The sequence below is a fragment of the Lissotriton helveticus genome, chromosome 6, assembly GCF_964261635.1.
Source record: "Lissotriton helveticus chromosome 6, aLisHel1.1, whole genome shotgun sequence".
NCBI classification, from domain to species: Eukaryota; Metazoa; Chordata; class Amphibia; order Caudata; family Salamandridae; genus Lissotriton; species Lissotriton helveticus.
The window spans coordinates 1949094597-1949110341 of NC_136067.1; the positions used below are offsets into that span (position 1 = coordinate 1949094597).

General features: G+C 39.9%; 1 protein-coding gene across 1 annotated transcript in view; it reads right to left on the reverse strand.

Moving 5' to 3' along the window:
- LOC144761977 (cysteine-rich venom protein-like) overlaps window positions 1-15745 on the reverse strand; it is a 128662-nt gene that overhangs the window by 79355 nt on the left and 33562 nt on the right. Inside the window, exon 3 of the mRNA XM_078647146.1 lies at window positions 7713-7826. Within this exon, the coding sequence (XP_078503272.1) occupies window positions 7713-7724 (12 nt within the window). The 5' untranslated portion in view covers window positions 7725-7826. The remainder of the gene's footprint in view (window positions 1-7712; window positions 7827-15745) is intronic.

The following is a 15745-nucleotide window of genomic DNA, read 5'->3' on the forward strand; positions in this document are numbered from 1 at the left end:
CGTAATGTTAAAAATGTGGGATGCGCCCGCCAGTGTGGCCGGCGCATCCTAATGGGTTGTACGGGACCGCCGCACCCTAAGCGGGCAGTCCCATTTCCCATTGGTATGGCGGGCGGACAAAGTCCGCCCGCCATACTAATGTGCCCCTTTATCTTTTTTGCTTTTGAACAAAATCGATGAAGAGGAGAGTGTCAAATTGATGCAAACAAATCTATTGCTGGGAGTCCTCATGTATTAGGAGCAAAAGAACACCTCATCCACCATAAGAACAGGGTTTTCAGAACTGTCTTGGCAATGAGAAAGGCTGCACTGTGGCCGGGTGCATAATGCTGGTTCCTACACCGTCTGCGATGAAAGGGACCCCAACACTTCAAAGGAACTCGTTTCAACCAAATGTCATGTATGACTGTGAGATACGGGCGTCTCAGGGTGCCCTCACCACTTTCTGGAGCCCCATCATGCTTTGTAACATCACTGACTGTGGGTGATTGCGACTGGCACAATGCCTACCAGGCAGGTTATCAGCTGAGGCAACTCCATCTATTTTCGGGGTCAGTTCTGCTTTGCATTGAAAGGCTACATTTGTTTAGCATAAGCTTGTTTCTTGTTTTTTGCGGAATTATTGATTATACTGATGGGGCATTTGTTTTTAATATGGAAGGCAATTCCATTGCCGGGGGCAGTTTTGTGCCACTCAAGACGTCACATAAAAAGCAAGGATGCATCAAACCTAGGCCCACTGCAAACAAGGAGCAGTCTGAAAACTTGCCAGCCGAGTGTATTAATGTGGTAATTTCAGGGCAGGTCATGTGTGAGCTGGTTTAAGCTCAGCTACAGTGCGCATGCTCATTTGGTCATGCATTTGTCCTGTGCTCTCTAATGAAATAACACTGCTAGGGCATGCAGACAGGCCATTATACGTTTTTCTAAATCCCAATGATCCTATTTCGAAAACTTGCCCAATTTTTGACACATGCAGAAAAAAGACTGAACACACTCACCGGAGGCCCTGTCTATTCAGATATTAATATCACAGACTAAAATCGGCATACTTAGTGTGGTAAATGGTTCTATGTATTTTCCCTCTCTACCACTTTATCAGAATGTCCTGTGACATCATGGAATGTTAGTGTGCCTCCCTGTGTTGAGATTGTCAGTTGGTCATCTAAGGCTGAGGAGCTGGTAGCTCTCTCCTGGTGGGGTTTCTCCTTGTAACTTCCTATCCTGTAACCTGCCACCTAACTACCTGTCAATAAAGAGGGATCTACTACTACACTTGGACTACGCATCATTGTTTGTGTACCACAGTTTGGCGACGTTTCTTGGACTAACCTACGCTGCAAAGAAAGAAGATAGCAACTCAGCTATAAGGAAACCAAGGATTGTCCTAGTACCCAGTTAAAGAAAGACAGAAGTAAACTAACCTTTTTTTTAAAAAAAAATTGGAGTAACGCCCAGTAAACCCCACCAGCGTCCTTTTCATCTTGGACAGCCTCTACCCTGGGCGTTTGTTGTGTAAAGGAGCCAACTGCCATCTTGCTGTCATCTGGACATTGATTGTTTCCAGCTACAAAAGCGTTTGAGATACAACTGGCCTGATCAACCTACTGCATCTCTACGGATTTTGCATCTTGACAGTTCGCCTTCATTGCAACTACTGTGGGACAAGTGAGACTAGTGAGTACTCCCACAGTGTGGGCATGTTTTCTCATGTAAAACGCTTCTTGTGTCTATTTTCATGGAAGTGCTCCGGCGCAAGCAGTACTCCTTCCCTCACAACAACCATCACTCCTCGAACTAACATGCATGTATGGATAAGCATGTTTTACCTACATTAGAGAGATTTTTCTTTGACTATTTACATGTTCATTATGTTGCCATGGACCAATGACAGTTTAACGGTCAACTTTCGACCTGCCAAAGAGATCGCTATTTTCAAGCGATGTTTCTCACACTCAATGGTTTGTTGTCGGCATCGGTGAAGACGTAAAGAAACTGTCTGACAAAGTGATGAGAGATTAAATCTTTATATTCTTAAGTGACTGTAAGGAAGATTTGGATACTTTAACTTATCTACATCTCTTACCCCGTGTGAATGGACACACAACTTAATTTGTTTAATCTTTCACAGACAGTATTCTGGGATTCAATCAGATGTCATTTTTTTTTTACTGTACCTACTTGGTTGCTTCGCAATGACATTGATACTCGTCATGCATCTGTCCGCTCTCCAACGGCATTTCTGTCTTCTGTTGTTCCGTTCGCTCCGCTGACTGCTGCATTTCTCATGACGTATTAGAATGCTCGAGGGTGTTGGTGAACAACAGTGATGACGCTCTCATGAATCTTCGACCAGCGTCTACTGTGCTAGCTTCTCATTCTTTCGACGTCGCACGTTTGTCTACGTGACTTTGACCAATCTCTGTTCACGTTAGGCTCACGTCACCAGAGAATCCATTTTTTTGCTTCAATCTCCAGCAAACGTTTCCACAGCAACGGACTCCGCGCGTTGTGAGTTATGGAATTCATCACTACAAGCTGTTCTTGCGCACCAAGTCTGCCTCTGCGATACACACGCTGTTTGTGTGTCTGTCAGCTACAAGTTTCAAGATACTCTTTTCTGTGCATATGTTACAGACCTCGAGGTACCTTTTGTTATTAGCAGTGTTTACCTCAGCGATACACACGCTATTTGTGTATCTGTCAGCAACAAATATTTTGATCTCATGCACAGAGTTTATACCAGCGATACACACGCTCTTGATGATTTTAGTAGTGGTATAAGTGATTTACAGTAATACTCTAAAAAAATAATTTCAATTAACACCGGTTATATACATTAGTTTTTGTTTTACGAGGAGAGTTTATGTATACTCTTATCTTATAATTTTGTGCAGTCTTACAAAGTATAACCTTTTATTGGGGAAGTTATTGGTTATGTCTTATCTTTATATAGGGAATATTGTAGTTTTACTTTCACAGGATGGTTATCCTGTGTTTCACTCTGCTTGTGCAGTTACGGTGTTTATCTCTTATTAATTTCCCATCCATGTACTTAGGGTTAGTACTTATGGTGTACCCTTATTTAGGGGAAGTTGTGGGGTTGTGGTGCCAGTTAGTCCCTACTTTTGGTTTCCTAGGGCCTTGTTGTTACCCTTTTGAGAAGTTACGTTGCGCACTTTCACGTATTGTATCCTTTCATTAAGGGAGGTTGTCTGCATGTAACTAGTCTGTTAAAAAGTTTCAAAGATAAGTATCTTTGTGTACCCTCTTCTGGGGAAAGTGGTGTGCGTTGTCAGCGCCGCCATTTAGTGATGTTATCTTGAACAATTCCTACATTGTTCAATAGTGTACCCTTTTGTTAAGGGAGGTTATCTGAGTGATGTTATCTTGAACAATTCCTACATTGTTCAATAGTGTACCCTTTTGTTAGGGGAGGTTATCTGAGTTGGTCTAATTTGCATCACTCTGTGTGGGTAGTTGAGGTGCGTTGTCAGCGCTACCTCTTGGTGTAGTTGTGTCACAGTTGTCAGTCAGTGACTACTGTGTGCTTTGTTCCAGGGGCGTTTGTATCCTCTGGTGTACCCTTTCCTGGGGAGTTGTTGTGTTCCACAGTTTAAAGGTTACTCTTCTAAGTGTACCCTTAGAAGGGAAGTTATTAGTACATGTCATGCGCTAATCTTTATTACAAAGCATACCTTTTTCTATGTAGGTTAACATTTTATATCATTGTGCTTTCTTCCATCCGCACACAATTTGTCAATCAGTTGTTACACCCTACTTAGTTTACCGGGATCGCTACCTTGTTTTATTAAGGAGGGTGGATGGGCATGTTATATAAATTGCATTCTTGTGTTTTGTTCAACCATGACCAATTGTGCATTTTGTAAATATCTCTCTACATGCCTCTTTTAATTCTCTTATGTTTCGGCTCCCACGCTTGTGTTTCTTGCTTTTCAAACTGTCTCTTTGATTAGCTCTTACTCTATAGTCTTCTCTGAATTATTCTGCTCCGTCTTGACTTCTTACTTGCTGTTGTTTGTTAACGGAAGAGGATGTGTGGTAAATGGTTCTATGTATTTTCCCTCTCTACCACTTTATCAGAATGTCCTGTGACATCATGGAATGTTAGTGTGCCTCCCTGTGTTGAGATTGTCAGTTGGTCATCTGAGGCTGAGGAGCTGGTAGCTCTCTCCTGGTGGGGTTTCTCCTTGTAACTTCCTATCCTGTAACCTGCCACCTAACTACCTGTCAATAAAGAGGGATCTACTACTACACCTGGACTACGCATCATTGTTTGTGTACCACACTTAGCACTCCACGATTTTTAAACCTTGTGAGTTAGTTTTATTGATTGAGTGAAAATGTGATTACATATAATTTTTTTAGGATTAGTATGGACTGTCATGCAAAGATTTTAATTATTTGTGCATGAATAAATACATTTCAAATTTGAATCATGCATGTGTGTTGATGTGAGTGACTGCATGAGTAAGGTTCTAGGGGGAGCCTCTGTGAGTGGGAGGTTATTGAGAGTGAGTGAGTGCATGAGTATCTTGCTGCAAGTGAGCACATTGGGTGAGCTGGTGTGAGACAATGAGTGAATGTATGAGTTAGTATGAGTGCAGGGCCTTAGTGAGCTATTGTGAGAAGGTAGTTAGTGTGACAGTGTGTCAATGAGTGTGTGGTAATGGGTTAAAATGACTGGCAGCACAAACACAAAGGAAGTACCAAATCCTTACATATGTTAGTGGCAATGTGATTGTTTATTGTGATGGTGTAATATTGGCAATAACATTGCAATAGAATTATAGCACATATATCCTTTGCTAATTTGACAAAAGCATTTCTAACAAGCATTGGATTGGCAGAGCCACCATATACGGCTTATAACTGGCTTTGCTAATGTATTTTTCTTTGCAAAGCTTTGAGACCTTCCATTTTCCCAATTTAGTAGTGTTGCAAGCATTCCCATTTTAAGCTTGACTGTGCTATTATTTTCCGTGCCTTGCTAGGTAATTTTCATGATAGTCGTTAAGAGGAATCTATGCATAATTTTTATCTGTAGGTTTACTTTTGCAGAGTTTCATATACACAATGGCAAATGAATACAGAACTGTCTGGGCTGGTTCTCCTTCTGCAACATCAGTTGTAGAAAAAGACTGTTTTTCATATCTTTCTTCTTAAATCATAAAATATTGTAACTTCTCAAAGTTGAAAAGTTTCCAATATAACTTAACACAGCTTGCAAGACAAAAACTTGGCAAAAGCCACAGAGTGCTTTTTTATTGTTCGTGTTGCTAGTCATGGCCTTTGATAAACAGTCGACTCAAATACATCTATGATGCATGGGAAACCTCTGCTTTCAAACATCTACTTTTTATCTATATAGTCCTTGTCTTGCTGGCTACATTTCCTGTTGTCACACTTGAACGATTCAAACTGTGGGGCTAAGTCACAAACACATTTGGACACTTACATTTAATATAGGGGCACAAGTTTCTTGATTTACAAACTTGAAAGAACATTCCCAAAAATGGGGTGGGAGTACGGAAAGAGGTTACTCCACATGGAAATATATTTTCAACATGAAGAAAAAAGACAAAGCTGTAAAGTTCAATTGAACTACAGTGTTGCATTTATGTATCAGTGCATGTAAACTATTTGCTTTTACATTGGCCTAGGTAGAATACACAAAACTATTTCAGAACATCTACTGTGAATCAGTGACTGTTGCAGATTCAATGGCGTAGTCCTGAACTCTCCTTTTTTGGTAATGGGAGTCCAATGTTTACCTAGTCCTACCAACATTTCTGATCAAAGATTGGAAAAATTGAAGCATGGGTTCTCAGATGTCTCCTTCCAGTCGAGCCACAATGAATTAATGGGGTCATTGCTACAGTACCTCAATGAGTCATAACACAACGTTAGGTATATAACACACCATAAATCTTGTAGAACTCATTGAGAAACAATTATGATGGTGCAATACATTACAAAGATAATTTTTCTATTAGTCCTTTGGATGGATTTAAATCTTGCTACTCCAAACACTTGGGTACAGAGTTTTGTGGATTGGTTGCGCCCCTCTTTAGATTTGCTTCCAAAGTGAGGAACAAGCCTATAAAACAAAAAAGCTTCCCATTTATAATAGTAAATGTGTATCTGTGGTATTGTAAGGAGCAGGCTCTGGGGCATTCAGGGATTTAGCTCATGCAGAGAGCGGAAAACTATTTTGGGAAATAGTTGCTCTTGATTCCTGGTGGGTGGTCCACCTTTGTCTGCCACAATGAGCAGGTGCTTCCTCAGCCCAGGGATTAAATTAAAATCCAATCACTTTTATTGGGAATCATCATATTTGCTATTCAGGGGACACACTTTTCACAAGCTATGCTAATGGAATGTTTGCCCCTGGATAAGGCAGTATATAACCACTTGTTGGGTTGCATAAAATAAACTTTTTATATATTGGGAGTTCCAGGGCTCTTTTCAGACCTGGATTTTATGGGGCCTAAACCAAAGAGAAGGTTAAACAGCTGTATCTTAATCATTGTGAAAATGTTAGCCTGGTGTTGTGAAAACATCTGTGCTCTCTCACAGTGAATTACTAACATTTAAGGGACGAGAACCCTATCCTTTTTATGTAAAAAATCCTCAGCATAGGTTTTATATGACACGTCTCAGACTGAACAACATAAACAATCTTGTTCTGTTTCCTTGTAGTGTCTCCACCTCTAGAATCCACCTTCTATGGCAAATCAATGACCCTTCAAAGCAAAGGACATTGTACTGTTTTTTATTTGGTGCATTATTTTCTGCAGCTTCGAAACATTATCTATTTATGACTTTGAAGATTATTTAACATTAAACAATGCAGGCCAGAGCTGAAGGCACTACTGCACTACTTGTTTGGAGACAAGGAAGTTCCATGGCAAAGCAGACCACTAACAACAGGATGAACTATATTGAAACCTTAAGTTTTCGTTTCAGTTGCAATATATGGCGATGAGGTTTCTACTTGAAAAGGTTTATACATTTTTTACTTTTTTTGCATACAATCTGGAAAATTATACATATCTTAATGATGATTTCATTTCATTTCAATTTGAATCTGTACTTTTATGACTTTTTTAGGTCAAACAAAGATAAGAGGAGTATTTTGGGGCATTCAGTGACTGTCGTGGGGTCTGCCGACACAGGGGTAAGAATAATTTTGTCTTATCTACTTACATATGTTTAACTCCTGGGAACCACTTTAATTGGATGAGAATAATAGAAGATTCTCATTTGATAGACATTATGCTAGAGCAAAAGTTTGGCATATTTAATTCCTTGTGGTGGATTTTTCGCTCAAGGCAAATCTTCAGACAGAGGATTTGGCACTGCCACCAAATTAAAGGATTTTCCATTACCCAACCATAAATATTTCTCTACTGATTGTGGTGTAGCTAGAACAGGTTTTGGTGTTCTCAGAATATTAGATAAACAGGCATGCATGGGTAACCATGTTCAATGTGGGATTGTATATGTGTCTAACACTTACAATGAAGATATAAAACAGCCTCCTTTAGAGATATGCACTAAGGACATTAACAATTTCCTTTGATATAAGGTTAGAAATACTGAAGGTGAATATATTTTCCTTTACATCCATGAAATTAACATTTCATCCCTATTTGTTAATTTAAATATGAATGTAAAATGTATCTCACCATTTTTTGCATGTCGCTGGCAGGTGGGTCGACGCCTCGCCTCAGTTAATTGCATTTGTCCAAAATCGCCTTTTGAATGACAGCATTGTCAGTTTCCAGTCCAGGAACAAAGCTCTGAAAATATAATCAATGTAAATAATTGACCTTATGCTTCCAAATAGCATGCACTGTTGAAACATGCTGTGAGAACAGCATGCATACAGTTTAATGTACTCAGATGAGGTTTTGTCAACCCCATAAAGTGTACAGAAGAAATACAGTTCCCCTTATCCAGTCCTGCATCCCTGGAAATCACCAACAATAGGCATTGCAGAATGTTCCTTTGTTTGATGATGTCTGTTTGGGCTTTGACATCTTTCACAGATTGGCCCCTTTAAAGTACGCTCACAGGTAGTGGATGACATAAAGCTCAAAATCTGGTCCAATCAAAACAAGACAATGGTGGCTTTGTGGGCATCCACTCTGTCAGTGCTACAAATCCCTTATCATGTGCAGTATTTTTTGCAAGGCCTTATTTACCACATAATATGAACAGTGGTTTGCTAGCCAGTTTATAATGGGCCATACACCCTCATTTGAAATATTTGATGGAGCAGGGGAAGCAAAATATCGTGTGTGCCCCTTGGAAGTTAATGACCTCATAACTTTAATGACACTAATTGTTTGAATGCATGAATTAATTAACAAATGCACCTTGGTTAAACAGTACATGCGGCCAACTTGCTGAATTTGCAAATTCTAATTCATTTACAAATGTGAAGTAAAATAACATTGGAAATGTGACTTGCGTAGTAAAATAGAGCAAATTGCATGATGTTGTGTTGCGTAAAATGGTTTTAAGTGTCACTTCTGCTATGTAATAGCTACCACGGGTCTTTAGAATGGTGGGTGGTAAACAGAAGGGCTTATTTTCTATGTCTAATTTTAATGTGTTTTGTTCTTATACTAGTTCCAATCCGGCCTGTTAGGCCACGTTTTGAAAATGGCCGTTGGAAATGGTTAAGGTTACAGAAGGGCCCGCGCATGAGCAGAGTGAATGCTCCAGTCACGTGTATGTGGCCTATGCCCAGAGTGAGAGACGTCAAGGCCAGCCTGACCTGCAGCAAGAGTCGTGCCAAGAGCGCAGCATGAATGCATGAGAATGGATGAGAGAATCGAACTACAGAGGATGAACTAGTGTGTGACCATCCGGCTTTGTTACAAAATACACTAACAAGTTAAATTATCTTTGGACATTGTAGATCATGAGAACTACTGTATGCGTTATTGTCTGCAAACCGGTTCTAACAAGGAGGGCTATGAGGTGACCATCACCACCCCTCTAATGGAACAATTAGCATGATTTCTGCCTCCAAAGATTGCAACTTTTGAGTGACGTAAGAAGGAGAATAGGGTATAAGAGAGTCTGCCCTTAAGCAGTTGTCGTTGCAGCCGCTTCACCTATCCTGATGCTGCCAGAGACTCTGTCATTCCGGATGTTTTGAACTTTGACTGGGGAAGGAACGAGATCGTTGCGGGAGTTGCTCCAGGAGGGAATTGCGTCCGAGGAGGTTAGTGGGACAGACAGTCAAGTTTTGGGAGTCCTATCCTGTGATCTGTGGTTCATCTTTCTATCCTGGTGAACCTTTCTTGTCATCGCCCTATGGCCAAGGGTAAAGAATATTTTCTGTTTCTATGTTCTAAATCTTACCTAAATGCTGATTAAAGTATTAAATGTATTTTGCCTAATAAAGAACTTTACTTATCTGCTCAAAGAATTTAGATACACATGATATGCTAACTCTAAATGAGTCTGGTTCTTTGAAGTAAAACTATGAATTATAAATGTCAAAGGGTTAATCATGATTGAGCTGAACTTAATCCCTATCAACTAATTCTACTAGTTGGTTCATCGACCAAATAGCGGAGTACTTTGATGTTTGAAACTGACAGGACAGTGTTATGTTAGGGAAATTCATGTATGAATAGCATTGAGTGAAATAGCAACAGGTTGTCTTGTGAAACTTTGGCCTTAATTCTCAGGAGCAGTGTAGTCTCCGTATGTGTTTTATCCCCAGAGAAATGCGTTTACCTCTTGCTTGAGAGAAGGGTAAGGTAGAGAGAAGTGCTACACTTATCGAACGAAACAGTATTCTTGTAAGTTTGAATAGGCTATTTCTTTTGTTTAGAGAAACAGACAATGGTAACGTGTTTTACATTGTAACTAATCGTAGTCTCTCTGGACAAAAACTCCACCAAAGCAGAACAAAATCTTAAGATCTGCTTGACAGATGTATTCCGTTGGATAGACAATAACCATTTAAGATGTAATGCTGACAAAACCGAGATTCTACCTTTGGGTAAAGAGGCCTCCTTTTGTTCTAAGGACTGGTGGCCTGAAGAGTCACCCGCCCCGCCTCCTTCAGTCGAAACTGCAAGAAATGTAGGGGTCTTATTTGACTCCTCTCTGTCTTTCGATCAGCATGTAAGGAACACAGCTGGATGCTGTTTCAGCATTATCAAATCCCTTAAGAAGTTCTTTGACTTCTTTCCTATAGACTCTCGAAAATCGGTTGCAGTGGCTCTGATACTATCGCGATTAGATTACTGCAACGGCCTAATGGCCGGTGTTAAGAAAAACACGTTAAAAAAGCTACAGAGTGTCTAACACGCGGCATCCAGATTAGTACTGAAATTATCTAGAAGATCCTCTGCCTCTACCGCTCTTCAGACCCTTCACTGGCTGCCCCTACATAAAAGGATTCTTTTTAAGACCCTGCTAACCGCCTTTAGATCCCTCAATAAGACAGGCCCGAAATATCTTATGAGACGTTTCACTCGTTATGATCCTTCGAGATGCCTGAGGTCATCGGGAGGTAATCTAATGAACATCCCTAGATTCAAGCTTAAAACCAAAGGAGGAAAGACGTTTACAGTACTGGCCGCTAAGGCCTGGAACACCATGCCCTTGAACCTCAGACTCCTTGTACAGGAAAATGCCTTCAGCAGACAGTTAAAAACTTGGATCTTTAGCTTGCCAGACGGTTTCGTAATGGCAGCCATTTAGAGCCTCCTACTTGGTTTGTACACGTGTTTTTCAGCGCCAGGACGCTCCTTCCAGAGCGATAGTTAGCGCTCTAGAAATACCCTATACAAAATACAAATACTAATCCAAACAGACAAGGTAAGAAATAGTGCCGATAATTTTTGTAAAGGAAGGGTCAGCAGAAGCAGGAGTAGCGATGACGTCAACAAGGTCCGCACTGGGATTGGCCAGTTGTGGAGAAACAAAGAGCTTTCTGATTGGTGCGTTGGTGTGAGACGCGATGGAATAGGTAAATGCGAGAGTGACATAGAACTTTCTGATTGGTGCATGGGTGTGAGACATGCTGGTATAGGTCAGAATAGTCGGACAGTAGAAAGAATTATGGCTTATTGCTATGAGTGAATTATGAGCGAGATGGAGAGAAACCGTCATGGTTTGAGAAGTTCAAAAATCTTTTTAAGAAAGATAAAAAGGTTGTGACTAGGGAAGGAGAGGTACTTCCACCACCGAAAACACCAGCATCTTATATGATGGCTATCATACTTGTATGTGGTTGGAAAATTGGGTGAAATATACTAAACATGATGGGGTATTGGCATTTCCAGAAACTGGTTCATTTAGCACAGCTGTACTACAAAATTTGAGAGAAAGAATGATGAGACTTGAACCGAGACCTAGACCGACTTAGTTTGAAGCCTTAAGTGAATGAGAAGATGAGATGTATGAAGGAGAGAGACACAGAGGTGCAAAGAATTATAATTTTGTTCATGGAGCAGTATGGGGTTTGAGTCATGAAGACAGGATGAGACGGTGGCAGTGGGCTAACATGACCGATGGTATGTTTCCTACCAGAACGGTTGAGGAATTTGCAGGGCAAAAGTGTACGGAGAAAAAGAAGCATGCAGTACCAGATAAGTGTGGGTATGGAGTTAGTGACACAGATGATGAGTTATTGGAGGACATTTTTAAAAATAAAGCCCTGAGAAATTTTTAGTAATAAATAGTCCATGTAATAGAACAGAAACACCACAGACTAAGAAACATGATAATGATAATATGGCCGAACTAGCCAAAATCACAAGAAAGTTGACTGAAAAGATAAGAGAATTGACAAAGAATATGGAAGCTGTAACTGTGCTAGTAACTATAGGTCCAGTAATCCCAGTTTTTGAAAATCAAAAGATAGACGAACATTCCTTAACTATTCCATTAAATTCTAGCATGCAAACAGTACGAGAAGGGACAATTACAGATAATAAGAAGGCAAAAGATTCTGTTAGATCAACTCCACGTATGAATTTGACAATAAATCATAGTCCCATAAATCAGAATCCTATATTAGCCAAGTCAGCAACTGAAACTCCGGAGAGAAGTGTAAATAGGGTAGAAATAAATACGACCCCAGTGGGTCCAACTGCATAAGAATTAAATGAATGGGTAAGAAGTTTGCAGAAGAAAGACACAGAACCGCAGCCCTTGGATGTGGTTAGATTAAAGATAGACATGGAAGAGTTGATTTTAGGGGACAGATCGACTAAAGTCCTATCAAGATGATGAATTCATGTTTAGGTGTAAAAGTATTACTTGGAGAGATAGGAATTTGCATGATAACTTGGAAGAAACAGCAAACAAACTGCGAGTAGATTTTGAAAAAATTAGGGGATTGAAGAAGCCATACAGGGTAGATTTTACTGATAAAATGGGGAGATGTAGACAAGTGGAGAAGTTGGTGGATAAGGAGAAAAGAAGGAACGACTGATTAGGCTTCATTGGCTTTTCCAGTAAGAGAAAAGGAACCAATGGTAGTAATATGTTCAATGAGAGAAATTCCAGGAGGAGGTTATGTACACGTACCATGGTCCAGACACAATATATTGTCATTTACAAATGATTTTCCAAGATTGAGAGAAAAGTCTGTAGAATGGTATAGACAGGTAGAAAGGTTTGTAAAGGTTTTAAAGCTGTTGTGGGAAGATCTGGATGGATTGTTTGAGATTGTTGTTCCTGCTGATTTGTGGACAGAATGTAAAATTACAATTGGTTGGTCGAAGGAAAAATATCCTAGAGATGCGAAAACAGGAGCTCCAAGTTCAGAAGTGATGAAAAAATATGAGCAGGCAATCACATTCCTGAAAAATAAGATTCCACCGAAAGAAACAGACTGGGTAAAGATTGATAGAACAACTCTGGAAAATACAGAGTCTGTGCATGCTTATAATGAAAGGTTGCTTTTAGATTTTAAACAGTATAGTGGATAGGAGAATTTGAGTGAAAAAGGTATGAGCCATTTTGTGTATTGATTTGTGTATGGTTTGAAACCCTAGATAAGTGAAATGATTAAGCAGCATATGTTATGTTGGCAGACTTGCACAATAGATGAGGTACTACGGTATGCAAAATATTGCAGCGATGATATTGAGGCCAGACACCATAAACTCAAGAAAAAGACAATGTAGGCACAAGTAAAGGTTGCAGAACAACAAGAAGCTCAGATGAATAATCAATCTAGTGGCGCAGGACAGACCAAGTTCAAACCTAATATTGGTAAGGGAAAAAGTATGGAAGAAGCCAAAAAGAAATGTCCATGTCATAATTGTGGAAGATTAGGATACTAGAGGAACGAGTGTAAATTACCTCCGAGAGTTAACACCGAAAATCAACCATTGAATCCACAGGTGCATTGGTGAGTTACCAACAGCCGCAACAGCAGCAGGTAGTTACTCAACCGTATCAGGTACCGAAACCACCTCTCCCAAAGAGTGTAAATCCTCAAAGATACAGTACAGAGGCAGGATTCTTTGGAGAAGAGCAGGTAACAAAATTGCAACGCGCTGCTGCTGTTTCACAATATTGGTTACGGCAAGATGGAAATGAATCGGATGAAAGTTTATGATGGTGCCTAGGAGAGGAAGAGGAGTGCATGCTTGGCGCAACTCTAGAGGTAGATCAGTCAGGTCCATTTGTGGATGGAAAGGTGAATGATGTAAATGTTACTTTCCTTGTGGAAAATGGTTCTACCGGTTCTACTGTTAGAACAGTGGTAGTTCCAAACTTTCCTCTATCAGGAGAATACATCCAAGTTGTAGGTGTTTCAAACAGGCAAATTAAAACCCCACCTCCAAAACTAGTAGATATGTAAATTGGTCCATTCACAGATATGCACCGCTTTGTGGTGTGTGATTGGAGTCCTGTAATTTATTAAGACGCGATCTGCTTTGTAAAATGAATTGTACCATCTACTGTACTCCAGATGGTATTGCTTTCCAGATACCAGACAATGATGTTCTGTATAAAATGACAATGGCAGAACTAGAACGAGGAATGTTTGATATGTTTTCTGTGTTTGATGAGTTGAAAGGAACAGTTAGGTCTGACGTATGGGATTTCACAGGTAAAGATATTGGACTAATGAGAGAAGTTGATCCTATAAAAATTTCTGTAAAAGAAGGAACAAATTACCCAAACACCCTGCAGTACAAACTGACGCCAGAAATTATTGAAGGAATAACACCAGTAATTAATAAGATGATTGAACAAGGAATTTTGAGAGAAATAATGAGCAGTCCATGTATTTCTCCTATAATGGGATTGAAAAAGCCTAATGGAACATATAGGATAGTGCAGGATTTGAGAAAAGTGAACAAAATTGTTATTCCTTGCTGCCCAACTGTGCCTAACCCTGCTGTAATACTGTATCAAATTCCGCATGATGCAGAATGGAACACAGTTATTGATGTATGCCATGCATTCTTTTCTATTCCATTACATACTAACAGCCAGCCATTATTTGCATTTCAGTTTGGAGAACCTATCTTGGTGTGGTGTTGAATTCCTTAAGGGTATACTGAAAGTCCTTCTATATTTAATTAAATTCTGAAGAAACCCTTAGAAAGTTTGAAAATGCCTGAAAAATCTGTGATGGTCTAATATATTGATGACCTATTTGTGGCATCAAAGACCAGAGAAGCATGTGTTACGGACACAATTGCTTTACTGAATCATTTGGCAAAAGGAGGACACAAGGTGTCCCCATTAAAACTACATTTCTGTGAACAAGAAGTACAGTATTTAGGTCATAAGATTGAAAAAGGGATGAGGAAAGTAACAACAGAAAGAATCAGGATTATTAAAGGAATGAGAGCCCCAATGGCACAAAAAGAGGTGAGACTGTTCCATGGAATGGTTGGTTATTGCCGACAATTTATAAGTGGAGTTTCATTGATTGCAAAACCTTTACAGCAATTAACAAAAAGTGATGTGAAAGATCAGATTGTGTTGGATGAGGAAGGGATAAAGGCTTTTGAGCAACTGAGATCTAGTTTGTGTTAAGCCCCAGCATTAGGAATGCCTGATTAAGAGAAATAATTTGAGCTGTACTGCAGTGAAAGAGACGGATGTGCACTTTCAGTATTAGTGCAAAGGCATGGAAAAATAAGACGACGGATAGCTTACTTTTCAGCTGTTTTGGACCCGGTAGCAAAAGCGTTGCCTGGATGTCTGAAAGCAGTAGCTGCTACTTGTGTGGTTCTAGAACAGATTGAAGGCATTGTGTTGGGATATCCTTTGAGAGTATATATCCCACATTCAGTTGAAATTCTCCTGACCAGAACAAAGACACAATTTATGACGCATAGTCGGCTGATCAGATATGTGAAAGTGATCATGGGTGCAGACAATGTAACCATTGTAAGATGCACAAATATGAATCCTTCCACTTTACTACCTGATGCAGCAAATGCAGAGGTCAAAGATGAGATTGATCATAATTGTTTGGATGTGCTTGAATTTTGCATAAAGCCCCATTCTGACATACGAGATGAACCTCTAAAACAGTCAGATTATGTGATATTTGTGGATGGATCATGCCTGAGAACAAAAGAAGGAGTTATATGCGTCACGTATGCTGTATGTAAAGTGGCAACCATAATGGAAGCGTCTTGTTTGAGAGGAATAAGTTCAGCCGAAGTTGCTGAGCTGATTGCTTTGATTCCAGCTTGCAAACTGGGAA